We start from the raw sequence: 18946 nt of genomic DNA on the forward strand, positions 1-18946 counted from the left end.
TCTCCACAATCTTCCTCAGGGTCCGGTCACCTCTTCTCGTTGTGCAGCGTTTTCTGCCACACTTTTTCCTTCCCACAGACTTTCCACTGAGGTGCCTTGATACAGCACTCTGGGAACAGCCTATTCGTTCAGAAATTTCTTTCTGTGTCTTACCCTCTTGCTTGAGGGTGTCAATGATGGCCTTCTGGACAGCAGTCAGGTCGGCAGTCTTACCCATGATTGCAGTTTTGAGTAATGAACCAGGCTGGGAGTTTTTAAAAGCCTCAGGAATCTTTTGCAGGTGTTTAGAGTTAATTCGTTGATTCAGATGATTAGGTTAATAGCTCGTTTAGAGAACCTTTTCATGATATGCTAATTTTTTGAGATAGGAATTTTGGGTTTTCATGAGCTGTATGCCAAAATCATCAGTATTAAAACAATAAAAGACCTGAAATATTTCAGTTGGTGTGCAATGAATCTAAAATATATGAAAGTTTAATTTTTATCATTACATTATGGAAAATAATGAACTTTATCACAATATGCTAATTTTTTTAGAAGGACCTGTATATATATATATATATATATATATATATATATATATATATATATATTAATATACATACACACAACGATCAGGCATAACAAAATTCCTAATATTATGTTGGTCCCCTTTTTGCTGCCAAAACAGCCCTGACCCATGAGGCATGGACTCCACTAGACCCCTGAAGGTGTGCTGTGGTATCTGGCACCAAGGTGTTAGGAGCAGATCCTTTAACGTGTGAGGTGGGGCCTCCATGGATCATCCAGCACATCCCACAGGTGCTTGATTGGATTGAGATCTGGGGAATTTGGAGGCCAAGTCAACGCCTCAAACACGTTGTTGTGCTCCTCAAACCATTCCTGAACCATTTTTGCTTTGTGGCAGGGCGCATTATCCTGCTAAAAGAGGCCACAGCCATCAGGGAATACCGTTTCCATGGAAGGGTGTACATGGTCTGCAACAATGCTTAAGTAGGTGGTACGTGTCAAAGTAACATCCACATGGATGGCAGGACCCATATATACTGTATGTATATAAAATTGCTGCAAAATGCTGATGCTAATTTTTTGGTTAACAGGATTAGCCAGATTTAGAGGAACTGCCAGTGTTTAGTTTATTAAGTTTTTATTGTCATGTCCTACACTTTAATACATTGAAAAACAGGTAGCTACATTATTCATCATTCATCAGTTCAAGTCAAACACCGTTAGATCTCCAATAACACCCAACTTACTGTCTTAATGTCTTAATGTCTTTGGACTTTGGGAGGTGTCAATTTTTTTTTAGGAGTAATGTTTTAATAAAATTACACTCTCAGTGACAAATTTCCACTCAGTTCTCAACATGACTATTAGTTTGTGATTATTCCTAATGTAGTGAATCCACCTACTGGAGGGACACCTATTTTCAGAGTACATTTAAACATAACCTAGCCATCAGTTTCCTGCAGTTTCTCATATTGAAGGCCATCCATTTTTCTTAGGAGTATAATACAAAACACACACACACACACACACACACACTTTTGAATAATTTGTGTATAAAACTGTACACTTAATGTCTATCAGAATTTGAATTATGTATAAACAGTTTTTTTGTGTGTGTTTTGTGGTTCAATGATTAGATAACATTTGTCACTGTCCAAACAAAAGACAGTAGAAAAAGAAAAAATAAAAGAAAGTATATAAATATGGATTTGAATTTTTTGTGTCTATTAGTACAAAGTGGATGAAACAGTGGTCTATTTGCCAAAGTCAGGAAAAAAACTATTATCTCATGATGATGAAAATTATGTCTGAATGGTCAGATGTAATCCAAAAAAAACAAAAAAAAACAGGCAAGATTTAAAAGATGCTGGAATAATGGAATGGAGGGGCAAGCCATAGCCTAGAGGTTAAGGTACTGGACTAGTAATCAGAATGTTGCTTGGTCAAGCCCCACCACTGCCAGGTTGCTGCTGTTGGGCCCTTGAGCAAGGCTTTTAACCCTCAATTGCTTAGACTGTATACTGTATACTGGATAAAGGCATCTGCTAAATGCCAAAATGGAATATAGCTGAAATTCTTCACAGCTAAGCAATCTTTTCACTGCCATAGGCTTAAATTTTGAATTGGTGAAATCAGAAAATTAACTTCCAGTCCACTCCAGAGTGTTTGCCTGCGCTGTTGTACAAAGACAATGATACATGATAAATGTTAAAGTTAATGTAAAGCTAATAGGTCTGTGCAGATAATTAAAATGGTTGGCAGAATTGGTTGCTCATCTCACTTTATCATCCTTTAAATATAACTTCTTCCACCCAGACAGCTTAACTAAGTGAAGGTGACTGGCAGGTCAGGAACATTGCATTCCTTTCCCTCCAGATGCCCTTGCGCTAATTTAAAATTAGTTTCAGGTCACTAAAATCAAGCACGAAGCTGCCCGCACTTTATCTTAAGCTCAGTCGACCTGATAACTGTCAACCTGTCAGATGTTAACACCCTACGAACGTGTCTATTATTTCCATAGCAAAAACTTTTTTTCTCTCTGTGTAACACAAGGTCAAACTGATTATGTTTAATTCACAAGTATAATTCTACAAACCTCTCCTTTGCTTCCTTTGGGTCCAGCCTCACCCTGATACAGAAAAAAAGAGAAACAAAAGAGCCTGTTAAAAATGGAAACAGCAATATCATAAAGAAAAGTGTACCTTGTTGAAAAGGGTATTTTTGTTCTCGGTGAGAGGGAGAAGATTAAAGTACATGTTCTGAAAGAACAGCTATGCACAAAAGCCTTTATTCTTCAACATTAATTACACTGATTAATGCCCATTGCTGGTGATTACGTAGTTCACTGTCCTCTATTTTAGACCACTGAAAGTGGTGACTTTCTAATGATGCCAGTAGAAAGCTTTGTATTGACTATTTGTCAACCAGATGACTTCAGGAAGATTTTCTACACTTCCACAGTGTACACAAGCAGGGCTAGATTAAACAGAAAATAACAATGGACAGGCTATTTTTCTTTCCATTCTTTCTACCTTATTTAAGTACATGCATGTACAGGTCAGACAACAAAGTGTTGCATTGTCCTGCAATATGGAAACATGGATTGCACCATAAGATGCACCTGTCTTTACATTCGGTGACAACCATGCAAAGTAATTACTGGAACTATTGATTTCCTAAAGAAGCAGCCCATAACATTATAAAAGTAATTACTGGAACTACCGATTTCCAAATAAGCAGCACATATAACATTACGAATTCTCCATGGTACCTCAGTGTGCAGCAAACCTTGTGGGTGGAAATCGGCCTATGGCTTTTTAACAAATACAGATTTTATGACTGTTCAGGAGTCCAAGATGTTACATTTTATCCTGGTTGGTAATCTTCCACTTATGAGCACTGTCCCTCTTTGCTTAAGGTTGTTGCATTGACATTTATGTATTTAATAGGGATGTAACAATGCACCACAAAACAGTTAAAAATCGGTGCACATGTGCCACGATTCGAATCGGTTATTCATTTAAGATGAATCGATATTCACTTTAAACAGCAGAGGGCACTGGCGCTATTCACCTCGCCTGGTTTATGGCACTTCACAAGGTGGCCAAGTAGGGGGATTTTCCAACCAGATTTATATATGTGAGGATACTTGCTTTATTTGTATTATTCATTTATTTATATAATGTTGGATTTGTTTTAAAATTTCATTTCAGTTTTTAATTTACACAATAAGCATTATTTGGCATAGTTTGTACCTAACTCAGAAATAAAAGGGCATTTATTATTCAGATAAATAAAAGATAAGCACAAATACAGTATTTTATTTTATTTTTTTAAAGAGAAATAATAAAAGGAAACTTTGTCATAATTTGTCTTCAATTTCATTTTGTAAAAAAAAAATCGTATTGTGAAACCAGTATTGTGAATCGTATCACATCGTGGGTATTTATATAGCATTTATTTTGAGCAGCAAGATGGTGCAGCAGGAAATGTTGGTACTACAAAGCTATGAGTTTTTGGGTTGGCATCTTTAGTTATTGTCTGTGTGAACTATTCTCCCAAACTTGAATGGAGATGGCAAGTGGATTTGTCATATGTTTGGCCCACCTAAAGGAACGACTGTATGTATTTTTTTACATATATTTAAATCATTACTGGTAGTAATAGTAGTAGCATTAGTGATGGCAATGACAGCCAATCATCGTATTATTATTGTCTTGAAACTAACACATTTATCTGTCAGACTGCCAGCTGTTAAAGAACAATTCAATATTGCATAAAATGTTTAACTGTTCCAAGGTCCAATAGCCTTATGTTTTATTCCACTTAAGCTGATTTCAGGCATGGTGATCTTGGGCTTGTATGTCGTTCTTTGGCAAGTTTAACCATTAAAAATATCATGTTTTCTTTTAAAAATAAATAAGACGTTCTGCAAAATTAAGCAGACATGTTTTGTAAGATTGTGTTAACTACCATTTAGGGACTAAGCAGTTATTGCTCCGAGACAGTTACAGTTCACAATAGCAGCAATGCAAATGTAACTGGGGCAGGAAATAAAGTCCGTTGCGGCCGCTCAGGTGGCGCACCAGTAAAATACCGCTAGCACACCAGAGCTGGGATTTTGAATACATCGTATCGAAACTCAGTTCTGCCATCTGGCTGGACTGGGAGGCTATACGAACAACGTTTGGCTGTTATTCATCCAGGGAGGGAGTGGAATAGGGATCTCATAACTGGTGCGATTATGATCTCTGCTGGCTGACTGATGGTGTCTGCACAGAGTGCGATCAGGGTGTGGCTCTCCGTGCACAAGGCTGCTTCGCATATGAACTCGACTCATGCAGGTGAAAAAATGCAGTGGGCTACTGCTCACGTGTCGGAGGGTGCGTGCATCAGTTCGCTCTCCACAATCGGGGCAGAGGTCAGCACCAGTAGAGAGGAAGCGTAATGCAATCAGGTAAAAATTGGACACGCTAAAAATCGGGAGAAAAAAGGAGAAAATGAATTAAAAAATAAAAATAAATAAATAAAATAAAGTCCATTGCCAAGGTGGTTTCCTTTGACATAAGTCACACTGGCACAGACTTCAGAGATGATTGTATGTTTTTTAGTCTTTAATTTATGGTGTTAGCAAAATGGATGTGGCTGAAAGAGTAAGATCCATGAAATGGATGTTCACATACTTTTGGCTATATATATATATACTGTATATATATATATATATATATATATATATATATATATATATATATATAACCTACTTGTGCCCTATTTTTGGCTGGCTGGCTGTCATTACATTGTGAGTCAGTAAGATGAGTCAGCAATGCACTCACAGCTTAAACAAACAAAATGTAGCATTAATGGGCACCTGTATGTAGTGTGCTGTCACCCTGTGGACAAAAGGTGTATTGGTGTACATGGGTGTAAACTCACCAGAGGGCCTGGCACCCCAGGAGCTCCTTCGCTACCTCTCTCCCCCTAAGAGAAGATGAAGGGTAGTCTCTTTTAGGGGTCTCAAATTCTGAAAGGTTGTCATTAGCTTTTAATGTCAAACAGCAACCTGGGGTCCTGGATAACCTTTAGAAGTCCATGCTCCGAGTGCATACTGCCAACGTGCTTAGTGTGTATACTGTCAATGATACATACACCAATCAGGCATAACATTATGACCACCTCCTTGTTTTTACACTCACTGTCCATTTTGTCAGCTCCACTTACCATATAGAAGCACTTTTAAGTTCTACAATTACTGACTGTAGTCTGTTTCTCTGCATGCTTTGTTAGCCCCCTTTCATGCTGTTCTTCAATGGTCAGGACTCTCCCACAGGACCACTACAGAGCAGGTATTATTTGGGTGGTGGATCATTCTCAGCACTGCAGTGACACTGACATGGTGGTGGTGTGTTAGTGTGTGTTGTGCTGGTCTGAGTGGATAAGACACAGCAATGCTGATGGAGTTTTTAAAACACCTCACTGTCACTGCTGGACTGAGAATACTAACAAAAATATATCCAGCCAACAGTGCCCCGTGGGCAGCGTCCTGTGACGAATGATGATGACTGATGATGTCGAACTCAAACATCAGCAATAGATGAGCGATCATCTCTGATTTTACATCTACAAGGTGGACCAACTAGGTAGGAGAGTCTAATAAAGTGGACAGTGAATGGATACGGTATTTAAAAACTCCAGCAGCGCTGCTGTGTCTGATCCACTCAAACCAGTACAACACACACTAACACACCACCACCATGTCATTGTCACTGCAGTGCTGAGAATGATCCACCACCTAAATAATACCTGCTCTGTGGTGGTCCTGTGGGGGTCCTGACCTTTAAAGAACAGGGTGAAAGCTAAAAAAGAAAGTATGTAGAGAAACAGATGGACTACAGTCAGTAATTGTAATAGTGTAGAATGTTTTTGTAGAAGTGCTTCTATATGGTAGATGGAGCTGATAAAATGAACAGTAAGTGTAGAAACCAGGAGGTGGTTTTTATGTTATGGCTGATCGGTGTATATGTGTGTATTTATATGTAAGATATATACATTTAAACATATGCATACTGAAACAATAAGACTGCCTTGGATATCGGTATGCAGTGAGAGACAGGGAGGGCTTTAAAAGTGTACTGTGGGCTCATCAAAGTTTGTATCAGAAAGAGAAGTTACAGTGAAGTACAAAAGAGAAGATGTAGAGAGACAAGCTAAACATCAGACGCTCTGTCAAAATAAGACACTGGACTGTTCAGGGTTTAACTTGACAAGTTATACCAAGTAATATTTGGTAGTGAAATGGAGAGACTGAACATCAGCATTTGTGAGTTTGTGTAGTTCTGAGACTTTGTGGTCAGGCACTGGACACTTCAAGACACTAGATAAACACAGTGCTGTTCATAGAGTGGCTGTGTGGGTTCACAGAAACGTTGTTACATGCCTTACATCACATAGCCCAGTGAGTCATATCAGCCACTAAGCAAAGAGATGCGAATAATATCCAGTGTTATGCAACTACTGATAAACAAGATGAGAAAATTGACCAACTCTGAGGAGATTGAATGTGTACTTGCAGTGACTCCCAGGCAAAATGTACTTGTAATTACTGGTGATTTCATAAGTTGGTTAACATCAAAACACTGTTCCGCCTACACAACAGGCACAAATGCACTTGAAAGAGTCCAAATCAAGAGACCAGAACTCGGATTGACTGCATCCTGATCAGTCAGCAGTGGAAATCAGTTAATAATGCATGCACATGTCTCAGTGCAGATTGTAACACTTATTACAATCATGTGATGTTGACGATTAAGCTTAGACTCAAAAGGAAGTAAATCAGGAAGCCTGATGGACCTTGAAAAACTCAGAAATTACCAATTTGAGCAGCAATAACAAGTTGAGGTTCCCAACAGATTTGAAGAGCTTGAAAGACCTGAGGAACCACACACACCAGACGGGCTGTGGAAGCAGATTAAAAATGTCATGCTGAAAACTGCTAAGGAAACGGAACAGAAGAACTGCAGCAAATGCAAAAATCTGGCTTCCAGTAAAACATTGTGGATAAGAAAGGAGCATGAAGCAAAGATGAATACATGAAGTGCAGAAGATGCTTGGAAGAGATCAACAAGCTGGGTTGGATTCATTATGTAGTTATGGTTCCCGATAGTGAAGAAGCTAATCAAACCATTTCAACCTCAAACTACAACCATCAAGGACAAAAATGGGACGAAACTTGTCGTAACAAGGATCATGTGTCAAAGATGGAAAGACTACTGTGAGGAATTGTACAGTGGTGAAGAGAACAACATACAGATTGATGTTCAAGAAAGAGAACTGCCTTCCTCCACTAAAGAAGAAGATCAAGTTTTACCATGCTAGAACTAACTTAGCTAGAAAGGGGCCTGGTTTAGATGACATAGCAGTTGAACTGCTAAGGTTTGCTGAAAAGATGACTGAACAAGCTGCATAAGGTCTGCAGGTAAGTGTGGGAGACTAGGATCTGACCAGAAGAACAGACACAATCGGTCTTAATTCTATTGCCTAAGAAAGGTGACTTGTTCCAGTGCAGCAACTACAGGACCAGTGCACTGGTCTCACATGCTAGCAAGAGCCTGTTGTAAGTAATCCTGGAACTAATGCAAGCCAAGCTCAAAACAGGACAGCCGATCACACAGCATGGTTAAGGGTAAGAAAGGGAGTCTGACAAGGATGTAACATCTCACCAGGTCTATTTAACATCCTTGGAGATTAAGTGATGAGAAAGGCGCTAAAAGGATTTGCCAGAGAATTGTTGGAAAGGCCATAAGCAATTGCCGGTATGATGATGACATTGTATTATTGGTCACATCACCAGAAGAACTACAAGAGCTTGTGTGGTGTATCGAGAAGGCTGCAAAGAAACATAACATGATTTTAAATGTAGCTGAAACAAAGGTGATGATGAACACTGAAACTAGTGAGTACTAGTGATTATGATGGTAGGTTTGTTTGTTTATTAGGATTTTACACTTTTGGTTACATTCATGACAGGAAACAGTAGTTACTCATTACCTAAGGTTCGTTAGTTCACACAAAGGTTATATTGAACACAGTCATGGACAATTAAGTGTCTCCAATTCACCTCACTTGCATGTTTTTGGACTGTGGGAGGAAACCTGAGCACCCGGAGGAAACCCACGCAGGCACGGGGGGAACATGCAAACTCCACACAGAAAGGATCCAGACTGCCCCACCTGGGGATCGAACCCAGGACCTTCTTGCTGTGAGGCGACAGTGCTCCCCACTTAGCCACTGTGCCGCCCCTTATGATTGTAGGTAGAAGATTGGAACAAGTGAACTCCATCTTATATTTAAGAAGGAGAGTATTGAATACTGGAGAATGTGCTGGTGAAGTGAAGTCAAGATTGCAATGAATATGGCGGGAATGGTAAAATTGTCAAGGAAATGGAAAAACAAGTCTCTTAGCACCATCACCAAGCTACTATTGATGAAAACCTTGTTCTGGCTAGAGTGGATGTAAAGCCTTGACACTAAAGAGAGAGGAAGAATAACAAATTGAGACTTTTGAGAACAACTGCATCAGAAAACTATGATAACCACTGAGCAGGTTTGCATTACAAAAAAAGGAGCCACTGAACCTACTTTGGGGATGTGATGAAGCACCCACATGACAGCATTGAAGGCAGAACTTGTGAAGGGAGTCAGAGATTGAGCAATACCAAGATTAAGCTTTATTTATAACTTCACAGTGTGGATTGCATTATAAAGGGCTGATCTGATACAGATGACACGAGACAGTGAGTATTGGAAAAAGCTGACCATCTGTGTTGACAACCATCACAAAGCAATGACGACACAGTAATAAAACATGATGTGAAATTTCATACATTATGCTACTTTGCCTAGTAAGTTAAGCAAGTGAAAACAAAAAAAGATCAAGGGCTTTACCTGCTCACCCTTTAAACCTGGTTCTCCAATGTCCCCCTCAAAAACAAAAGAGACAAAGAGACTTTAATTCAGAATAATTTGTGGTTATACTGTACATGTAATCACTGAAATGCACAGGTCCCTTTTTTAAATCGTTTATTGCTAATACTATGTAAGCTGTACTACCATGTCACTTTCAAAATATAACTTATGAATGTTTTACATATTCACATCAAATATCATTTAGTCAACAATGATAACATTGAGTATTGATAATTTCTTTTCAACCTTTTCTGGCATGACTTACCTTGTGTCCTTTAAAACCAGGATGACCCAGAGCACCTTGTAAACCAGGAAATCCTGGTTCCCCTGTTGCACCCTGCAAATATTGGAAAATCAAAACAAGTACACTGGGTTTAACATTTTAAAGTCATCCTAAACCTATTTTAAAGTTCTTTTCTTAAAATGCAATAAAACAAGAATCTGTGTTTTGGTAATTCTCTTGAATCTTTATTCAGATGGCAAAAGTACAAAGAAATGACTTTTAATGTTTTGGCTGACTGACTTCATTGTATTTTGTAAATATTACAAAGTTATATTATTATTATTAAATACATTTTTATTAAATATATTAATCAATATATTTAATATAATTAAATATATTAATCAATATATTTAATATAATTAAATATATTTTTTTATTTAATATAGTAATAAATATAATTAAGTTTTAATTTGAGACATGTAACCCTTTAAAAAAGTTCAGCCAGGTGCAAAATAAGAATAATAAGTTAATATAATTTTCAGGTTACACTGTTTATAAACTTTACACAATGAGCAGTAAACTGGTCATAAGTCAGTCACTTTTCTAAAAGAGTGAACATTCACCACCTAACCAACCCCATTTCCAGAAAAGTTGAGCTGTTTTGTTAAACGCAATAAAAAGAAGGATTTGTGATTTGTAAGTTCTCTTAAAAGAGGAATTTTTTTTTTTTTTGGAAATATACACATTTAGAATCTGATGCCTGAAACACACTCCAAAAAAGTTGGGACAAAGACAAAATAATAGCAATAAAATGCTAAATATGAATAAAATATTAAAGTTAGAATATTAATATTAAGTTACAGTGTTCCAGTGGGTTTCCTCCATGGTGGGTAGCACTGTCAACTCACAGCAAGAAGGTCCTGGATTCGACCCCCAGGTGGGGCGGTCCGGGTCCTTTCTCTGCAGAGTTTGCATGCTGTTCTCGTGTCTGTGTGGGTTTCCTCCGGGAGCTCCGGTTTCCTCCCACAGTCCAAAAACATGCAGTCAGGTTAATTGGAAACACTGAATTGCCCTATAGGTGAATGGGTGTATGTATGTGTGTCTGCCCTGCGATGGACTGGCGCCCCATCCAGGGTGTTACTGTGTGCCTTGTGCCCATTGAAAAGCCCCCCTGCCCCGATGACTCTAATAAGAGTATCAAGATCCACCAATGCATCTTTACAAGCAGTGATAAGTTGTGGCTCACCGCTTTGTGCCAAACTTGAGAAGAGAATTGCCAATCAGTTCGAAAGGAACATTCTCAATGCAAGATTGCAAAAGCTGACTGACAAAAAAACTTAGCTGTGTCACCATGGGAACTAAGGTGATAGGAAGAATAGCCATTGATGTACAGTATATGTGTACAAGTGTGATAAGTTAGAACTTGTTGCTAGCCAGGTACTGAGAGTTTAGATGAAAAGTAATTTTACACTGAATTTTTTTGAGAGATAATAAGTCTTGAGAAACAAGAAAAACTTCAACACAACTGCAACAGAGATGTTATCAGTTATATGTTCTAATCCTAGCAAAATAGCTTTATTAAATGGCTGAATAGATGTTTCAGTATGTTAAATCTTACCTTTAGTCCCGGTGTGCCCATAAGACCAGGTAATCCTTGATCCCCTGCAGTTCCCTGTACACAAGCAGATAGGACTCAACAAACTGACCATTCAGCCACAAACTCACCCACTTGTCATGCATTGTGCATCATGTCCACAGTGCCGCATGCTAGCCGTATTGTCTCAGTAATCATTTTGATAAGAATATAATTTCTGAAGCAGAATAAATGTCATTTCCATAAGACCATACCCACAGGAGGAAGTCATTACATTAGCATAATTGCTAAAGGTGATTTTTAATGCTAAACTAACCTTAAGGCCGATTTGTCCATCTGCACCGGGGGGTCCTGGTGGACCCTGAATGCCCTGAGGTGTTGAAGCAGAGAGGACACCGAGTTAAACATTGTGTGACTACTGTGCTCAGAGAAGATAACACGTGCTGAATATAATCAATATAACCATAGTGCCTGTATATAATTACTGCTGTGGCTAAAACAAAAGGTTTAATATGATGTAACTTCACTTTTTAAGCCCTACATTCATATGTGAACACCAAAGAACAGAATAATTCCAAAAATTACATAAAATATTTTGCCTAAGTACAATAGATGGCCAAAAGTAAGTCACTGCTCATTATTATTAAATTCACATTTTCAGCAACACCAATTGCTAAAAGGTGTATCAATCGATTTTATAGAATAAATTATGTCATCCCCTACAAAAGTGGTTAAGGTACTATACTAGTAATGAGAAGGTCCCTTGTAAATGCAAGTACTTGAGTAAGGCCTGTAACCCTCAGCTGCTTGGATTGTATATGGTCACAATATAAATTTATTTGAATAAAAGCATCTGCTAGATGCCATAGATGTATGAATTTCTCCTTCTAGTTGTTGCCATTTCCTCCTTTGCATTTCCCATGTCACTACACTGACCGAGAGAGCTCAGACTATCGTGTGCCACCTCTTAGAGTCCCCAATTCTGTGGAGGAATCTCCCAGAGAGCCACACCGCTTCCTGAGAGACACGCTGTAAACAAATTCCTCATCACTGGTGCAGGCATCCTGGTCAGCTTTGCAGTGGGTTTTGGCAACACCCAGTTCTTACATTGGTAAGAAATGATATTCAGTTACATACTAAAGTACTTTGCTAGAAAGGAGGATGCACAGCCCCTTTTCAGGTTTAAAACTCAAAATGACTGCAGGCAGGCCAGTCCAGTACCCGTACCCTCTTCTTCCACAGCCATGCCTTTGTAATGTGTGCAGCATGTGGTTTTGCATTGTCTTGTTGAAAAATGCATGAAAAAGATGATGTCTTGAAGGCAGCACATGTTGCTCTAAGATCTCAATGTACTTTTACTGCATTAATGTTGCCATCACAGAAGTGTAAATTAAAAGGGCACTAAGATAACCCCATACCAAGACAGTCTCTGGCTTCTGGACTTGTTGCTGATAATAGTCTGGATGTTTTTGTCTTTGGTCTGGAACACAATACTCGACTGTGTGATGGTCCATCCTAGATGTCTCCGAGCCCAGAGAAGTCGACGTCACTTCTGGACATGGTTAACATAAGGCTTCTTTTTTGCCAAGTAAACTTTTAAGTGGCATTTGTGAATGTAACTCTGTATTGTAGTGCCTGGTTTGCCAAAGTAATCCCTTGCCCATGTGGTTATATCAGCTATTGATGAATGACAATTCTTGATGTAGTGCTATATAAGGGATCGAAGATTACAGGTGTTTAGCTTAAGCTTGCGCCCCTGCCCTTTATGCAGTGAAATACCTACAGATTTCTTTAATATGTTTTAATATTTTTTACGTCAATGCAGGAATAGATGTATATTAATAAATAAAATTAGGTTGACTTGATAAAACAAAGATTCTTGGGTCTTTTTTCTAAATTTGAATTTTCCATACTGTCCCAGCTTTTTCTGATTTGGGGTTGTACATAAAGTTGAAAGGTGTATAAAATTCACCACGCTATTAATCAGAATTCTATTAATATATCAAAAATCTGCCAAATCATTAGTGCATTAGCATCATTAATCATGTTTTACCTCTGCTGTATTTGAAGCTATGCAAATTCAAAACTACTTTAGGGGTGGGCAATACAGCATCTATCTTGTTATTTGTAATTTATCACAGTATGTCAGGGTACATAATGAAAATGTTGCATTTTAGCTTGATGTAAGTTTTTTTTTTTATGTATTTCTATTTAAATGACACAATTGCTGTGCTTTTTAATTACATACTCTATTATTGCATGAATGACATCTCACTCTCCTCTGCCATGCTCTATCATTTCTGCAAAGCTAAAGTTAGATGAGTAACAGTGTGTTTTTGATAGTTTATTTATACTGTGGTGTAGCCCCTCTCTGGGGGGAAGGGAGTTGACATATTTATAAGCTGACCCACAACAGTGGCCAAAAGACACAGACTTGTGAGCCACAGACAGGCATTATAGGAATAATGGATAGCACAGAAGTGTGTGCCAGTCCTCCATATGTCACAATCTGCAAATGTACCACAGGTAGGAGGTTGTAAGACCTTCCAATTACTAGTCCAGTACCTTAACTCTTAAGCTACCACTGCCATTTTAGGCATATAGAGACTACTCACAATTGTAGGTAGCGATATAGAATGCCCAGACACAATGCAAGCAGGAGTTGAGGGTCAAAAGCCTTGCTCAAGGGTCTAACAGTAAGAGCTAGATTGTGGTGGAGCTTGACCCAGCAACCTTCCAATTAATAGTCCAGCACCTAACTGAACTGCTGCTGTCTGACGAATCGTGTTTTATCCAAGATCATGTGGAGAGTTGAACCTCACTCATATTTAAAGGGAATTTAGAGCAGCACTTTTTTTACCTTCAGCATTATTTGGAAGGTAAGAGTACCATGGTTTGTTTGTACTCAAGTTTTCTTTCCACACAAAACTTTCAGCCAGACTTTAGTGAACTGAACATGTTATTGATCCAACCACTACTGTGTACAGCACAGTCGCTTCACAGCAAGAAGGTCCTGGTTTCGATCAACATGTGGGGCGGTCCGGGTCCTTTGTGTGTGGAGTTTGCATGTTCTCTCGATGTCTGTGTGGGTTTCCTCCGGGAGCTCTGGTTTCCGCCCATAGTCCAAAGACATGCAAGTGAGGTGAATTGGAGATACAAAATTGTCCATGACTGTGTTTGACATTAAGCTTGTAAACTGATGAGTCTTGTGTAATGAGTAACTACTGTTTCTGTCATGAATGTAACCAAAGTGTGTAAAATATGACATTAAAATCCTAATAAATAAATAACTGTAGATCTGTAAGTAACACCACAAGATGGCAGCAACTAAGTCAGTAAACTGCAATTTTACAATTGCAAAGCATTGTAATGCTTTACACTCACCAACAGAGGTCCCACTACTCTGGGGTCTATTTGGTTTTCAGACACATCAAAACACTACCATTGCTTCTCTTACACCTTCTGTAGACGTTTGTGTGTGATTACACTTTGACCACGTCTAAACTGCCTTTACCTGCCCTTTTGTCGCTGTTGACATAAGAAGCTAGTTTCCAGTAGAGTGAGATAAGTATCAATGATTTTTATAACATGTTCAATCTTAGCAGGTCAACAGTTACAAACAGAAGCTATAGAGTACAGAGAGATTACATTAGAGAGGAGAAGCTGCAATATGTGGAAGAGATGTTCACTTACTGGAGGTCCTTTAGGTCCAGCAGGTCCTTTCTGTCCTGGTGATCCTTTTACCCCCTAAACTCCAGACACAAAGCAAAAATCAATACCAATGTGATTCTTGGGAATAAATCAGCTAAAAGGGATGGTACGGGCACATATTGCCCCCATTCATCAGTATGTCTGAGAACTCAAAGTACGGAACTAAGAACTCAAAGGAAATCAATAAGCAGAGAATGATTATATTATATAGCAGTCTGTATAATATGGGTTTATATACAACTGCATGGGACATGTATGTCATGGCAGTCTTGAAGTTTTATGTCAACGAAAAGCTGAAACAGCTTCATATTATAGCTCTTATATACACACTGATCAGCCATAACATTAAAACCACCTTGTTTCTACACTCACTGTCCATTTTATCAGCTCCACTTACCATATAGAAGCACTTTGAAGTTCTACAGTTATTAACTGTAGTCCATCTGTTTCTCTACATATCTTTTTAGCCTGCTTTCACCCTGTTCTTCAATGTCAGGACCCCCACAGAGCAGGTATTATTTAGTTGGTGGATGATTCTCAGCACTGCAGTGATACTGACATGGTGGTGTTAGTGTGTGTTGTGCTGGTGTGAGTGGATCAAACACAGCAGCACTTCTGGAGTTTTTAAATACCGTGTCCACTCACTGTCCACTCTATTAGACACTTCTACCTAGTTGGTACACCTTGTAGATGTAAAGTCAGAGACGATCGCTCATCTATTGCTGCTGTTTGAGTTGGTCATCTTCTAGACCTTCATCAATGGTCACAGGACGCTGCCCACGGAGCGCTGTTTGCTGGATGTTTTTGGTTGGTGGACTATTCTCAGTCCAGCAGTGACAGTGAGGTGTTTAAAAAGTCCATCAGCATTGCTGTGTCTTATCCACTCATACCAGCACAACACACACTAACACAACACCACCATGTCAGCGTCACTGCAGTGCTGAAAATGACCCACTATCCAAATAATACCTGATCTGTAGTGGTCCTGGGAGAGTCCTGACCATTGAAGAACAGCATGAAAGGGGGCTAACAAAGCATGCAGAGAAACAGATGGACTACAGTCAGTAATTGTAGAACTACAAAGTGCTTCTATATGGTAAGTGGAGCTGATAAAATGGACAGTGAGTGTAGTATATGTGATATATGTGATTTGTTAATTCTTTGCTAGACCTTGCTTTGTGCACAGTAGCACAATGAAGCTGGAACAGGATGTTTTTAGGGCTGCATGAGCTATGCTGCCTGCACATGGCTGGAAAATTCTCTTTTAACAATCGTTGTCTCTGCATACTTGTTATTAACTGCGTTTTTTACATTTTTTTTTTTTTTTGCACTTAGCCTAACCTCCTAGTACAGCTGCAATCAAAATTATTCAGCAAACCCAATAAACCCATATTAGGTTTGTTACAAAAATTTACATTCAGCTGTTTGCAATAAACCATACAAGAACAATTTAATTAGCACAACAAAACTGATATAAAATGTGGTTTCTCCAAATTCTACACAAAATGCCACAATTAATGACTACTGCAGTCTCAATTATTTAACCTCTTCATGACAAGCATTTTTAGTACTTAGTAAAGCATTCTTTTGCTGTTATGATCTGTTGCATAGCCAGCTTATGGCAGCATTTTAGTGAATCTTAGCCCATTCTTTATAGACAATGGACTTAAGTCCACTACTTTTCTTAGGTTTGTGTTCCGCAATCGTCTTCTTTAAATCCATCAAAGATTTTCTATGGTGTTCAAGTCAGGCGACTGTGACAGCTACTCCAATATCTTCCAGGACGAATTCTAAAAATAAGTCTTGCTTGGGACCATTGTCCTTTTTAAAAGTCCAATAACACGCAAGCTTCAGCTTCCTTACAAAAGACATGACGTGTTCTCCTAGAATTTTCTGATACTTGATTGAATCCATCTTGCCCTCCACACGTTACAGCTTTCGAGTACCAGAGGAGGCAAAGCGGCCCCAGAGCATCACCATGCCAGCGGCATGCTTCACTGTAGGCAGGGTGTTCTTTTCAATGTATGCTTAATTCTCTCTCTTCCAGACATACCGCTGATCTATAAACCTGAAAAGTTTCAGTTTTGTTTTATAGCTTCACAAAACAGAATCCCAAAACGTCTGTGGATTTTTATATGGTTTTGAGGATATTTGAGCTGACTAGTGCTTTTGGGTTACTAGCGGTGTACATATTAGAGTTTGGGCATTTAGTATCTGCCTTACTGAGCAAACTGAAACCTCAGTGCCTGTTGCCACCAAATCCTGCTGCAGGTCTTTTGCAATCACTCGAGGGATTTTGACCACCTGCCTTCTCAGGGAAATGGTGATGATAGCTTTCTTTCTGCCACATCCAGGTAGTGTAGCCAGGGTTCTGTAAACTTTTGAACTATGCTTTCAAGTGTTTCTCTAGGAACATTTAGGGCTATATTTTTGTATCCTTTTCCTTGTTTGTGCAAGGCAATTTTCTTTCAACTTTTTGGCCATATTTCTAAAATGCAGTCAAACACCACAAAAAAAAACCCCTAACCAGGCCAGGTTTTTGATGTCTTTTATCTCAAGCACACCTGATGCAACTAATGAAGCTCATAATTAGTTGCATCAGGTGTGCTTGAGACAACACCTGATTTGCAAATGTGCTAGTTGATTAATTCTGAAACAGCAGTAGTCAGTAAAAGTGACATTTTCTGTTAAATCTGGAGAAAATACTTGTTATGTTACTTGTGCTGAGTTGTTTAAATTGTTCTTGTTTGACTGCTTTATTGTAAACAGCTACAAGTTTGTACATTTTGCTAATAAACCAAATTTGCAATGGGGGTTACATAATTTTGATTGCAACTGTAAATAATACTAATGTCAATTGTTTTCCACAGAATTTACTACATTTTAAATCTTTATGTTTCATGTTTTTGAAGCTTTTTATCTGTCAACCACTAAATCTGGCATTTTAACTATTCCTGTTTAGCAGAAAGCAGTAACACTGTAAAGTTATCAACAACTTATTTTAGGTGTGTTTATATTTCTTCTTTATAACAAAATATAGTTTGGCATAGATTTTTAAGGTCCGGATAATGAATTTCAATTTTCCCCTATTCTTTAGCACTCCCTGTGAGAGCCCTGGAAATTATTTGGAGCATGCCAGTGTGTGACACTGTTACATCAGGATGCATGATGGTACAATTGCATCAGATTCAGCAGTTTAGCTGTTAGTAAGCCCCGTTTTCACTTTCTAGCCACTGTAAATGCATAACAACTTAAATAATTGACAGTCCTTTGTCTACTTCGAACCAGACACAAAGGGCAGTATTAAAGATTTGATATATTAATCAGAAGTGTAATAATATCTGAACTTGACCAAGCATAGAAAACATGAACCTAATGCTAAATAATAAATGGTATAATTACCCAAATAGTTTGGACAAATCAGTATTGTTTAATTGTATCGAACATTTTGCTGTTAGTGCTGCACTCACATTTGCCCTGTGGCACTTATTTTGCTTTGTTGCATGTTATTCTAATTAGCCTGTACACCAAACCTCCTGTCTACAACCAATTATAGACACGTTTTATTGGTTCACTTTATGGGTCCAATTAAGGTTAAATCTCATTCACCGTTATTGTAAAGTTCTATTGTATATGTATTAAGACAATTTCTAATAAGCACTCACAGAACAATTATTTTGATTCACACCACATGTCAAAGTGCAAAGGCAATAAATACATTTTTTAAGTTATCTTTACTAGTCTGAGTAGTTTTAACCAACATGCAGGATCCACTGCTGCATCAACAAATAATGTGCTTACACCAATGTTCCTAGGACCATATAAGTTAAGTGCACTAATATTAAACTATACCTGTTAAACAGTCAGTGATTAAGAGCAATATATGGAATACACTGATCAGCCATAACATTAAAACCACCTCCTATTTCCTACACTCACTGTCCATT

At 38.4% G+C, this 18946-nt stretch overlaps 1 protein-coding gene across 1 annotated transcript in view; it reads right to left on the minus strand.

The window, feature by feature from the left end:
- Positions 1–18946, minus strand: part of si:dkey-225n22.4 (collagen alpha-1(XXI) chain) — a 120519-nt gene that overhangs the window by 18516 nt on the left and 83057 nt on the right. Inside the window, exons 19-25 of the mRNA XM_062991196.1 lie at positions 14982–15035; positions 11605–11658; positions 11313–11366; positions 9737–9808; positions 9451–9486; positions 5443–5487; positions 2606–2638 (exon numbers count right to left, since the gene is read on the minus strand). Coding sequence (XP_062847266.1) covers positions 2606–2638; positions 5443–5487; positions 9451–9486; positions 9737–9808; positions 11313–11366; positions 11605–11658; positions 14982–15035 — 348 coding nt within the window. The remainder of the gene's footprint in view (positions 1–2605; positions 2639–5442; positions 5488–9450; positions 9487–9736; positions 9809–11312; positions 11367–11604; positions 11659–14981; positions 15036–18946) is intronic.

Source organism: Trichomycterus rosablanca, chromosome 3 (genome assembly GCF_030014385.1).
Source record: "Trichomycterus rosablanca isolate fTriRos1 chromosome 3, fTriRos1.hap1, whole genome shotgun sequence".
Taxonomy (NCBI): domain Eukaryota; kingdom Metazoa; phylum Chordata; class Actinopteri; order Siluriformes; family Trichomycteridae; genus Trichomycterus; species Trichomycterus rosablanca.